We start from the raw sequence: 12,526 nt of genomic DNA, 5'->3' as shown, positions 1-12,526 counted from the left end.
ATGATGCTTTGGCAACTGCATATCAATGTATAAAAATGAATTCATTTTTAAAGCACAGTTCAGGTGCCACCTCCTCTTTTATGTTTTCTTTGCTATCCCCAAATATATTTTCCCTTCATCAGAATCTTTTATATTATTCATTATGTTTGTTTCTTCATTATGTTTGTTTCTTCATTATGTTTGTCCTCTTCACTTGCATTATAATCATTTATATATTTAGCTTATCCTTTACACTAATGGAATGCAATCATCTTCAGGGTCAGGAATGGAATTTTAAAATTTTTTATCCTCTTTGATTAGTCCAATTTCATAACCACATATTAGGTACCTAAAATACATGTGTTATTTGAATTATTAATATTGTTTAATTTCATGATACAATGACATAAATGCTTTATGAATTTAGAGCAGGTTTTGTCAATAAGGTCTCAAAACTATAGGTTGGGTAGTACTAATTCAACCTGATATAATTTATCCAATAACACATAAATATAAATACCATTCCTAAAGTTTCAAATCCTCTGAGTTCTTCCATTCTCTCTAAGAAAAGCCTCCACAGCTTCACTAAGGTAATTCTATTTCTTTAACTTATTCCAACAGGTATGGAAGTTAGGATGGTCTCCTAAACCTGGAGGGGATTTTGGTACTACACTTCCAGAAATTCCTGTAGAATTTCTTCAAGAAAAGGAGATCTTTAAAGAGTTCATCTATCGTATTAATACCTTAGGTATGTGTCTTCCTATAATGTCTCAGTTTAAGGGGATGGAGTAATTTTGATTTTCAAGAATATGATCATAAATATTTCATTACATATTGATTCAGATACTGTAATTTTGTCTTTTACATTGCAGTTTTCTATAAATAATAACTTATTGTAAATTTTTAATAGTACATAGTGCTTTCTTTTTTTTTCTTTTTTTAGTTTTTTTGCAAAGCAAATGGGGTTAAGTGGCTTGCCCAAGGCCACACAGCTAGGTAATTATTAAGTGTCTGAGGCGGGATTTGAACTCAGGTGCACCTCACTCCAGGGCCAGTGCTCTATCCACTGTGCCACCTAGCCACCCCTAGAATGATAATTTCTTCAACAGAAGTAGTGATTATAGATAGATTCGTTGAGAGGAAAATCCTGTTTTGGACCTATTGAGTTGTAAGCTGCCTATGAAACCTCCTGGTAGAAATTATAGCCAGGATGTTGGTTATCTAAGTCTGGAGTCAGGAGAAGAAAGAGGAGAACTGGCTTGACAGATTTGAGTGTAATTTACATAGAAACGACAGTTAAATCCATGGAAATAGATGAATGTAGAGTGATTGTAAATTTCACTGCTATTCCTACTTCCACAGTGTCATGGAGATTCTCATTCCTACTACCCTCCTGGACAATTATCATAGTGATGCCTCTATTTTCTCTCATCCTCCACCCAAAATTCATCCATCACAGTGTTGTCAGGTCAATCTCTCTTAAAATCCTTAGTGTTCTCTTATTAGCTGTAAAATAGCTACATTTCTTGGGATTTAGTGCCCTCTTCAATATGATGTAAGTCTACTTTTAAATCTTCTCTCATTTTGCTCTTCCCACATCCTCGGTTTTCTGTCCAAATTGAATTGTGGGAACATGTTTCCCCTCTTTTAAATTGTTCACATTTTACAGCTCTAATTTGGTTCAGTTTAATAACATTCATTAAACATCCACTATATGCAACCTATGATTTAGAAAAATTAAAAAAAAACAACAAAAGAATGTCCCTTGATCATTAAGAACTTACATTCCTCTTAAATATACTTTTTCTTCCGCCTTTTCCTTCCCTTCTCTGAACCTAGTTAATTCATATAATTAAATTTATTGCTTGTAACTGCCTTTGTTTTTATTTTTATTTTACTTTTTTATTTTTTGCAAGGCAGTGGGGTTAAGTGGCTTGCCCAAGGCCACACAGTTAGGTAATTATAAAGTGTCTGAGGCCAGATTTGAACTCATGTACATCTCACTCCAGGGCCAGTGCTCTATCCACTGCTCCATCTAGCTGCCCCCTTCCTTTGTTTTCACCTTAAGTATAAGAGAATTATAAGTAATCTTGTATAGCGTTAAGAAAGGTGATCTCATTAATTTAGCCCTTATCTCTATAATGAGGACTCACACTATTATTATTGTACCTTAATCTCTTTTCTGAGCTCTGTACTATATCACCCCTTACCTAGTAGACATTTCCAACTGAATGCCCCACAGGCATCTTAAATGTAACATATCGAAAACAGAATTCATTATTTTGCCATCAAATGGTTTACAGGTAGAAATTATCCTATTCTTTTTATTTATCTCTCCAACACCTAATACCGTATTTAATGCATAATAGAGGCTTAATAACTACATGTTGACTTTGTTAGATAGCTTACTCTCTTGGGAAAAGGGGAGTAAAAGGAGGGAGGGAGAAAAATTTAGTCAAAATCTCATAAAAATGAATGCTAAAAACTATCATTTTAATCTAATTGGAAAAAATAAAATCTATTAAGTGGGAAAAATAAAATACCCCCCCCCCCATGAAAAAAAAACACATAAATACTTGTTGATTGAATGGCCATTTTGTTTCTTGGTTGTTTTTTTTTTTTTTAGTTTTTGCAAGGCAGTGGGGTTAAGTGGCTTACCCAAGGCCACACAGCTAGGTAATTATTAAGTGTCTGGGACCAGATTTGAACTCAGATCCTCCTGACTCCAGGGCTGGTGCTCTGTCCACTGTGTGCCCCCATTTTGTTTCTTTAATCTTTGAAATAACTTTTATTTTCTTGAATTGTCTTTATCAATATTCTTCAAGTTCAGTTTTTGAGTTAAGGGACTCAGAATTCTTCTGATAAGAATCACAAGAGGTTGTAGGTTGTAGATCATGAATTATTCTTATAACTTATAATTGTTCTTGTTTATAGAACAAGCATATTTCTGCGTTTCTCCTTTGTGTTCATTCATAACAGACTTCTTCCTTTTACAGGAAGATACTGAGAGAACCCAGATCAATGCTCTTCTTTTTCAAATCCTCCATTTTACAGATGAGGAAACTCAAGCCTAAGGAGATGAAATTACCTTTCTGAGGTCACATGACTAATTTATACTGAATTGTATCATAGCATACTAGACTTTTTTTTTTTTTTTGCAAGGCAATAGGGTTAAGTGACTTCCCCAATGGATCACACAGCTAGGTAATTATTAAGCGTCTGAGGTCGGATTTGAACTTGGGTCCTCCTGACTCCAGAGCCAGTGCTCTATCCACTCTACCACCCAGCTGCCTCCATACTAAACATCTAACCTCAAGTCCAGTGCTCTTCATTTAAATATTTTTATTCGTTTCTTGTGATACTCCTTTTTGGATGTGAAGCCTGAACATTCCTCCAAAAAGTGCCAACTAATTTAGTTTGAGTTTACTAGTTGGATAAAATATTGCTTTTAATATTTTAATGTTTCTAGGATGGACAAGTCGTACTCAGTTTGAAGAAACATGGGCCACCCTGCTTGGAGTCCTTGTAACTCAGCCAATTGTGATGGATCAAGAAGAAAGTCAACAGGAAGTAAGACTATACAGATTGACTATTTCATTGCATAAATTTAATTCTTGTGTTCATTTTTTAAGTCAAAGTTTAATAGGTATTTAAACCTTTAAGTGCTTTAATAAGTACCAAGGAGGTATAAAGCTACATTTCTGATGATATTATCCAGTTTCTGGGATGACCAGACAATTTCTTCATTTTTTTCCCCAAATGTATTGATTGTGGGGAAGTTGACAATCTGTTCATTCTTCATGTAGTCCTACTGAAATTAAAGATATTAAAATATTATGAAAATTATGAAGATGCTGATATTGTTCTGAAAGTTCAAATCTAACCTGAGTTTTCTGTATTGGTCAAAATGAAAATTATGTAGAAGTTATTATAATGATGAGGATCTGTTAGAAAAGATTATGAAAACCTTAGTTTAATTTTTGTGAATCATTATTAAAAGCTTCCTAAGTTAATGTGCCTATTATGTATAGTACATTGTATTCAGTGTTTTCAGAAGGCTTATAAGATGCTCTCAGCTTTCTTGGAGCATATAGTCTAGTAGGGACATTCAACAAATCCAGACTACTATATGTACTACCTGTCAGAATACATGAAGTATTGTGCTTTCAGTTTGAGGAAATAAAAAGCCTTTTTGAACTGGGAAAGGAAGGAAATGATGTATGGAGATGATGGCCTTTGAAAGTGAAATCTTTAAGGTAGCTTTTTTTTTTTTGCAAGGCAATGAGGTTAAGTGGCTTGCTCAAGGCCACACAGCTAGGTAATTATTTAGTATCTGAGGCCGGATTTGAATCCAGGTACTCCTGACTCCAGGGCCATTGCTCTGTTCACTTGTGCTACCTAGCCACCCCCTTTAAGGGAGATTTTAAAGATTAGATAGGAATTCAGTTAAGTTATAATTAGAGGAATGAGGAGGCATGGAGAGCAACTTCAACAAAAGCCGAGAAATGTAATACAGGTAACACGTAGGAAAGTCAGGGAGTTAGACTATTGATTATGTGCAAGAGAATAATATGAGAAATACAGTAAAAGGATGTTGCTTGACTGTGAAGTGCCCTAGATGTACAATTATTTGCTAGGCAATTAGGATTACTGAAAGGTTTTTGATCTGAGGAATAACATTACCAGAAATTATTTATTCTGAGTCTTAGAAACATTTTAGTCAAAAAGAAAAAAGGTATTGAAATGGGAGGCTTAAATATGATTAGAAATGGAAAAATACAATATTTTGGAGTACAGATATACATTAGCCTATCCTGCTATCTCTATTTTAGCAATATATGTAATAATTGGACATTGAGAAATTCAGTAAAAGCATTGATAGAATTGAGGGTTTAGTTTCTATAAAGACTATTTTACATTTTGTCCTAATTAAGCAATCATTTCTCTAAAAAATATAGATGGTTGGGGAGGCTAAGTGGCACAGTGGATAGAGCACTAGCCCTGGAGTCAGGAGTACCTGGATTCAAATCTGACCTCAGACACTTAATAATGACCTAGCTGTGTGGCCTTGGGCAAGCCACTTAACCCCATTGCCTTGTGAAAACTTCAAAAAAAAAATTAAAGAAAGAATATAGATGGTTACTAAATAAAGTTATATGTGATTGCATAAATTCATAACCTTTATGTCATGGTCTTACATGACCATAATAGAAACAATTGCCATCTGGGAAAATTATATATTTTCAAAATATACAGTAAGAGATTTTACTTTTAAGGGTAATTCAAGGACTACTAGGGAATGCTTTTAAAGGGTTCATAAAGTAAAACCTCTTTAAATAACACTTAGATGTTTTAATTAGTAATTTGGTAACTATCAGTAGCTATCACCCAATTTAAAAAAAAAGGTCTTTGGAATGTTCCCTGTGAAGGAGTCCTGAGACCAAGTTATGTCATTGAAGTCACATCCCAAGTCCCTTGATCTTCTTGTCTGTAGAACAAGCATATTTCTGAGTTTCTCCTTTGTGTTCCTTCATAACAGACTTCTTCCTTTTACAGGAAGATACTGAGAGGACCCAGATCAATGTTCTTGCAGTACAAGCTATCACATCCTTGGTGCTCAGTGCCATGACCCTTCCTGTTGCTGGCAACCCTGCTGTGAGCTGCTTGGAGCAGCAGCCACGGAACAAAGCCCTTAAAGCTCTGGATACCAGGTATGTGAAAGCCTTGGAGCAAGTGAGAAGGGAGACAGTGCAGAGCCCATGAGTGAGATTGTGGCCAGAATGTGCCGGAACTGGGAAATGGAACATGGGGAACCTGCAGAGTGCCTGGGCCAGCCTCCTTATCTGATTCAGGGTCCTTTAGCGGTTACTTTAGGCAGTAGCCTAAAGGATGGAGAGCAGAACTAGGGTTTGCACTCAGGCCCTCCTTGCTCTTTTACCTTGCAGCTTCCAGCATGTGTGGTCCTGTGATCATGGGCAGATCTCATAACTTCTCTGAACCTCAACTTCCTTATCTTCAAAATGTAGATGAATGTACTTTACAGTATTATTGTTGAAAGATATTTCTAAACATTAGAAAACTTTATAGATGTGAATTTTTACTATTTATATTTAATTATATTAGAGCCCTAAGTGTCTTTTTACTTTTATGTAAATTATAAACTTAATCATTGTCAAGAAAAACAAATAAGTAAACAAAACTCACAAAGCAAAACATTCCCTATAACTTTCAACTTATACTTTGTATCTCCAGCTTCTAACATGGTGAAAAGAATGAAAAACAACATTGTTCTCATCTGAAGGGAATTTATGTTTATACAGAGACAAGACATGCCCATGAATCAACAGCACTAGAGGAATTAATGAACAAACAAAAAATATTTTTTCCCCCTTTCTTAGTTCTGCCCCCATTGACCTACTTTTCTTCTTTCCTTTTCTTCTCTTATTTAAAAATTGTTGTCAGTATTAGGCTATTTTGTTGTATGTGTACTGGTTTAGAGGATTTCTCATTGTGCAACCTAGTATAGGTCCTCTGTGTTTACTTATTTTGTTTATTAAACTATTCTACAGTTATTGGGGGAATAATGATTTTCCCCTCATTTATTTGCTTTTACAAATATTGTAGCTATAGATATTTTTTGTATGGAAAGCCCTATTTTTCCTTTTTATGATGTTTTTAAAAAGTTTTCATATTTTATTATTTTTTTGAATTTTAAATTTGAGTTCCAAATTTTCTCCCTTACCCCTCTATCCTCGATCTTCTGAGAAAGTAAGCAGAATTAGGGCGGCTAGGTGGTGTAGTGGATAGAGCACCGGCCCTAAAATCAGGAGTACCTGAGTTCATATCCAGCCTCAGACACTTAAAAATTACCTAGCTGTGTGGCCTTGGGCAAGCCACTTAACCCCATTGCCTTGCAAAAACCTTAAAAAAAAAAAGTAAGCAAAAGTATATCAATTATATATGTGAAACCATGCAAAAACATTTCTATGTTCACCATATTACAAAAAACGAAAAGAGAAAATTATATTTCAGTTTGTACTTAGAGAGTTCATCAGTTCTCTTTCTGGAAGTGGACAGCATGTTTTTATCATGAATTCTTTGAAATTTCTTTGGATCCTTAAAATTGTCAGAGCAGCCAAGTCTTTCTTAGTTGATCATCATTAAAATATTACTGCTACTGTGCACAATGATATCCCAGTACTTATTACTTTATATAGTTCATTTAGATCTTGCCATGTTTTTCTCTGAAATCACACTCTCATTTTTTTTCCACCATAGTACTTTGTCACAAACATATACCACAATTTGTTCATCATTTGATTGATTGATGAGCAATCCCTCAATTTCTAATCTTTGTCACCACAAAAAAAAATGTTGCTATAAAATACTTTTGTACATTTTTCTTTGATTTCTTTTTTTTGAGGGGGTACAGATTTAGTAGTGTTATTGCTGAGTCAAAGTTTGCATAGCTTTATAGTCTTGTCATAGTTCTAAATTATTTTCCAGATTAATTGTGCCAGTTTTTAGCTCAACAGTTTATTAATTTACCTATTTTCCCTCATCCTCCAGCATGTGTTATTTCTGATAGGTGTGAGTTGGTACCTCAGAATTGTTTCAATTTACATTTCTCTAATCAGTAATGATTAAAGCAGTTTTTCATATGACTGTAGTTAGCTTTCTTTTTTCTTCTGAAAATTGCTTGTTTGAGTCCTTTAACTGTTTATCAATTGTGGAATAGCTCTCATTTTTTTATAAATTTGATTTAGTTCCCTATATATTTGATAATTCACACATGTATATCTTTATACATTATTTATATATTTGATACATAATTAATATACCAATTAATAATATATAATTATTTTCATATATTTGATATTTTATATGTATCCCTTTATCCGAGAATCTTCTTGTAAACTTTTTTAAAAATTATTTATTGTTTATGGTATTTTTAGAAAAATATAGTTTCCCTGCTTATCTCTTTTAATTAGGTCTGTTTTTGCCTCCCCCCCTTTTTTTTGGTCTGAGATGATTGCTATCTTTGCCTTTTTTTTACTTTAGCTGAAACATTCTGCTTCAGCCCTTTATTTTATACTTTATGTGTGTGTCTTTATGTTTCAAGTGTATCATCTCTTGTAACTAAAGATTACTGGGTTTTGATTTCTTTTCCATTTTGCTGTCTGCTTCCATTTTATGGGTGAGCTTATTCTAATCACAGTTATGTTTACTATCTTATTTTTTTTCTGTTTATCCTTCTCACTCTCTTTTTATTCTGTCCTTCCTCAAAAGTCTCCTAGTTCTGTTGTTCAAGTTAGATTTCTATAGTCAACTGAGTGTGAATATATATATTTTCCTCTCTTTGAACCAATTCTGATGAGAAGGAAGTTCAAGCTATCCCATTTCCCCCTTAAATATTAAAAAAAACTCTTCCTTGTATGCCTTTTTTATTGTGAGAAATTTTCCTCATTCTGCCTCTCCCTTCCCTGTTCTCCAGGTGCATGTCTCTTTTTTATCCCTTCATTTTTCTTTTTTTGAAAATATCCCTACATAATCAACTGACACTCATGCCCTCTTTCTATGTAGACTTCCCTTAAATGCCCTACTAATGATAAAATTCTTAGTAGTTAAAAGTATCATCTTCCCATGTAAGCAATTTAACTTAATGGAATCCCTTTTGCTTTCTCTTTACTGTTACTTTTGTATGATTCTCTTGAGAATTGCATTTTTTTTTAAATCAGGAATGCTGTTTAATTAAATGTCTATTTTTCCTCCTGAAGGATTACATTCAGTTTTGCTGAGTAGGTTATATTCTTGGTTACAATCCTAGTTCCTTTGCCTTCCAGAATATAATATTTTAATTTTAAGCCCTTTGTTCTTTAACTGTTGCTCAACTTTTTGTTGAATCCTTACTATGACACCATGCTATTTGAATTTTTCTTTCTGACTGCATTATTTTCTCCTTGGTAGCTTTGGGAGCTCTGGGATTTGCTAAAATATTCCTAGGAGTTATCCATTTTGGAATCTCTTTCAAAAATTGACTTTTGGATTCTTTTTATTTCTTTTTTGCTGTTTATATCTAGGATAGCAGGATAGTTTTCCTTGGTAATTTCTTAAAATATGATTTGTGGGCTCTTTTTTAAAATAATACTTTCAAGTAGTTCAATAATTTATCTTACTTCAGTTATTTTCCAAGTCAGTTATTTTTCTGATGTGATATTTCATATCTTTTACTTTTTTGTTCTTTTGACTTTGTTTTATTTTTTCTTGATGTTTCATGATGAGCCCATTTCTAATTTTTAATGAATTGTTTTTCTTCAGTGAACTTTTGTACTTCTTTTTCTATTTGGTAAGTTCAACTTTTTTTTTTGTTTGTTTGTTTTTGGCAAGGCAAATGGGGTTAAGTGGCTTGCCCAAGGCCAAACAGCTAGGTAATTATTAAGTGTCTGAGACCGGATTTGAACCCAGGTACTCCTGACTCCAAGCCGGTGCTTTATCCACTACGCCACCTAGCCGCCCCAAGTTCAACTTTTTAAGGAGTTCTTTTGTTCAGTGAATTTTTGTTCCACTTTTACCATTAGGCCAATTCTGTTTTTTAAAGTATTGTTTAGTATTGTGTGTGTGTGTGTGTGTGATTGTGTGTGTGTGTGTGTGTGTACGTGTACGTATGCATGCATGTGAACACGTCCCTCATTTATCAAGCTGTTGCATTTCTTTTTCTAATTTTCTTGCATCACTGTTTCTTTTTTTAATTTATTTTTTATTCTCATTTTGTACAAATGTTTTTCTTTACATTAATAAAATATACTTGTTTACAAGTAAACAAAATACCCCTCCCCCATGAATATAGATAGACTTGCTTGGGCAAAAAAGTAAAGGGGGGAGAAAAAAAGTAAAATTAAAAAAAATTATAGTAATAATTGTAGGTATGGCCAGGTGGTGCAATGGACGAAGCACCAGCCCTGGAGCCACGAGCACTCGAGTCCATATCCAGCCTCGTAAACTCAATAATCACCCAGCCATGTGACATGCAAGCCACCTGATCCCCACTGCCCTGCAAAAACCAAAAAGAAGAAAAAAAAAAGACCCAAAATAAAATAGTAATAATAGTAGGGGTGGCTGGGTGGCAGACAGAGCATTGGCCTTTGAGCCAGGAGCACCTGGGTCCAAATCCAGCCCCAGACACCCAATGATCACCCTGCTATGTGGCCCCAGGCAGGCCACCCAGCCCCACTTGCCCTGCACCCTCCCCCCAAATAATAACAAAAAATGTGTTTCAGTCTTTGTTCCAACACCATCAACTCTTTCGTGAGTGGATCACATTCTTTATGATAAGTCCATCACAAAAGTTACTTCCATATTTTTCCAATGTTGCCATTGCTGATTGCAACTCCCTCCTTTCTTATTTCTCCACTACCATGTACTATATTTTCTCTCTCCTTTCACTCTGACTTTGCTGTAGGGTTGCTGAGTGGCGCAGCAGACAGATCCCTGGTCCTGGGGCCAAGAAGCCCTGAGCCCCCATACCACCCCTTAGGCCCAGAATCCACCTGGGCCTATGGTCCTGGGCAGGCCATCCAATCCCAGCCCCTTGCAAGAAGTAAAAAAATGTGTTATATCTGACCACTGTCCCCCCATGATCCATCCTCTCCTCCTTTATTCACATCCCCACCCCTTCCCCCTGCTCCCTCCTCCTTCTTACTCCAGATGTCTATACCCCATTGAGTATATTTGCTGTTTCCTCTCCTAGCCATCTCTGATGAGAGCAAAGGTTCCCTCATTCCCCCTTGCCTCCCCCCTTCCATATCATTGCAATAGTTCATTGTAATAAAAAAAAATCTTATTATGTGAAAAAGCTTGGACTATTCCATTTCCCTTTTTTTCTTATTGACTCCATTTTTACACCATATTTTATCTTCGAATTCAGCTTTCCCCTGTGCTTCCACTATAAAAGCTCCCTCTACCTGCTCTATTAACTGAGAAGGTTCATATGAATATTATCAGTATCATTTTTCTATACATGCAGTTCATCCTCATTAAGTCCCTCCTATTTCCCCCCTCTCCTCCAATCTCCATGCTTCACCTGAGTCCTGTATCTGAAGATCAAACCTTCTGTTCAGCTCTGGCCATTCCAAAAGGAACCTTTGAAATTCCCCTGGTTCATTGAAAGTCCATCTTTTTCCCTGGAAGAGGACATTCAGCCTTGCTGGGCAGTTCATTCTTGGCTGCATTCTAAGCTCTTTTGCCTTCCGGTATATTGTATTCCAAGCCCTATGAGCTTCCAATGTAGCTGCTGCTAAGTCCTGTGCGATCCTGACTGCAGCTCCACGATATTTGAACTGTGTCCTTCTGGCTGCTTGTAATATTTTCTCTTTGACTTGGGAGTTCTGGAACTTGGCTATAATGTTCCTAGGGGTTGGTTTTTTGGGATCTCTTTCTCGGGGGGATCGGTGGATTCTCTCCATTTCTATTTTGCCCTCTGCTTCTAGAATATCAGGGCAATTTTCCTGTAGTAATTCTTTGAAAATGATGTCAAGGCTCTTTTCCTGATCGTGACTTTCAGGTATTCCAATCATTTTTAAATTATCTTTCCTAAGTCTGTTTTCCATATCAGCTGCTTTTTCAATGAGATATTTCACATTTTCTTCTAATTTTTCATTTTTTTGGTTTTGAAGTATTGATTCCTGATTTCTGGTAAATTCATCAATCTCCCTGAATTCTATTCTTTGTCTGAAGGATTTGTTCTCCTCAGAGAGTTTTCTTATCTCTTTTTCCATCTGGCCAGTTTTGCTTTTTAAAGCATTCTTCTCCTCAATAACTTTTTGAACTGTTTTATCCATTTGACCTAAGCTGTTTTTTAGCATGCTATTTTCTTCAGCAGTTTTTTGGATTTCCTTGACTAAGCTGCTGACTTCATTTTCATGTTTTTCCTGCATCTCTCTCCTTTCTTTTCCCAGTTTTTCTTCCAACTCCCTCATTGATTTTCAAAGTCTTTTTTGATCTCTGTCATAGCCTGAGCCCAATTTCTGTTTTTCTTGGAGTCTTTAGATGCAGGAGCTTGTGCTTCCTAATCTTCAGACTGAGTATTTTGATCCTTCTTGGGCTCATTTGCAAAATATTTCTCAATGGTCTTCCTCTTGTTTCTTTGTTTGTTCATTTTCCCAGCCTAAGCCTGTTTTGGGGGGGGTGCTTCCTGAGCTTTTGGGGCACTCCCACAAGGGTCTCAGTGTGTGAAGCTCTGTCCTCCCTCCTGGTCTGTGAATGACCATAAGTGCCCCCCTCTGCCACGGGGCCGAGGTGGGGGGGGGGGCTGCTGTTCTATTGGGGGGTCTAGACTGCGATCAGGATCTAAATGTGGTCCGAGCTCCAGAGTCCTGTTCCAGGGGTAGAAGACAGAGCTGGGCAGTCTCTCTTCACTCCCCTCCCTCAGCTCAATGGGCTCATGCCCTGGGGGCTCCTGCTTACCTGCTCCACCTGCTTCTGTTTCCGGGTCTGGGCTGCCGAAAGACCAAGCTGCTCCCTGTGTGCCCTGAGGGCTGGACTCCCTCTG

At 36.1% G+C, this 12,526-nt stretch overlaps 1 protein-coding gene across 6 annotated transcripts in view; it reads left to right on the top strand.

Annotated features, from left to right (window-relative positions):
• Nucleotides 1-12,526, top strand: part of HTT (huntingtin) — a 222,910-nt gene that overhangs the window by 166,285 nt on the left and 44,099 nt on the right. For all 6 annotated transcript variants that reach the window (XM_074229870.1, XM_074229868.1, XM_074229867.1 and 3 more), the window contains 3 exons: nucleotides 601-727; nucleotides 3,449-3,549; nucleotides 5,536-5,690. In XM_074229870.1, the coding sequence (XP_074085971.1) occupies nucleotides 601-727; nucleotides 3,449-3,549; nucleotides 5,536-5,690 (383 nt within the window). The remainder of the gene's footprint in view (nucleotides 1-600; nucleotides 728-3,448; nucleotides 3,550-5,535; nucleotides 5,691-12,526) is intronic.

This window comes from Macrotis lagotis, chromosome 3 (assembly GCF_037893015.1).
Source record: "Macrotis lagotis isolate mMagLag1 chromosome 3, bilby.v1.9.chrom.fasta, whole genome shotgun sequence".
In the NCBI taxonomy this organism is placed as follows: Eukaryota; Metazoa; Chordata; class Mammalia; order Peramelemorphia; family Peramelidae; genus Macrotis; species Macrotis lagotis.
Note: the sequence above shows the minus strand (reverse complement) of the source record. Positions and strands in the feature narration are given on the sequence as shown.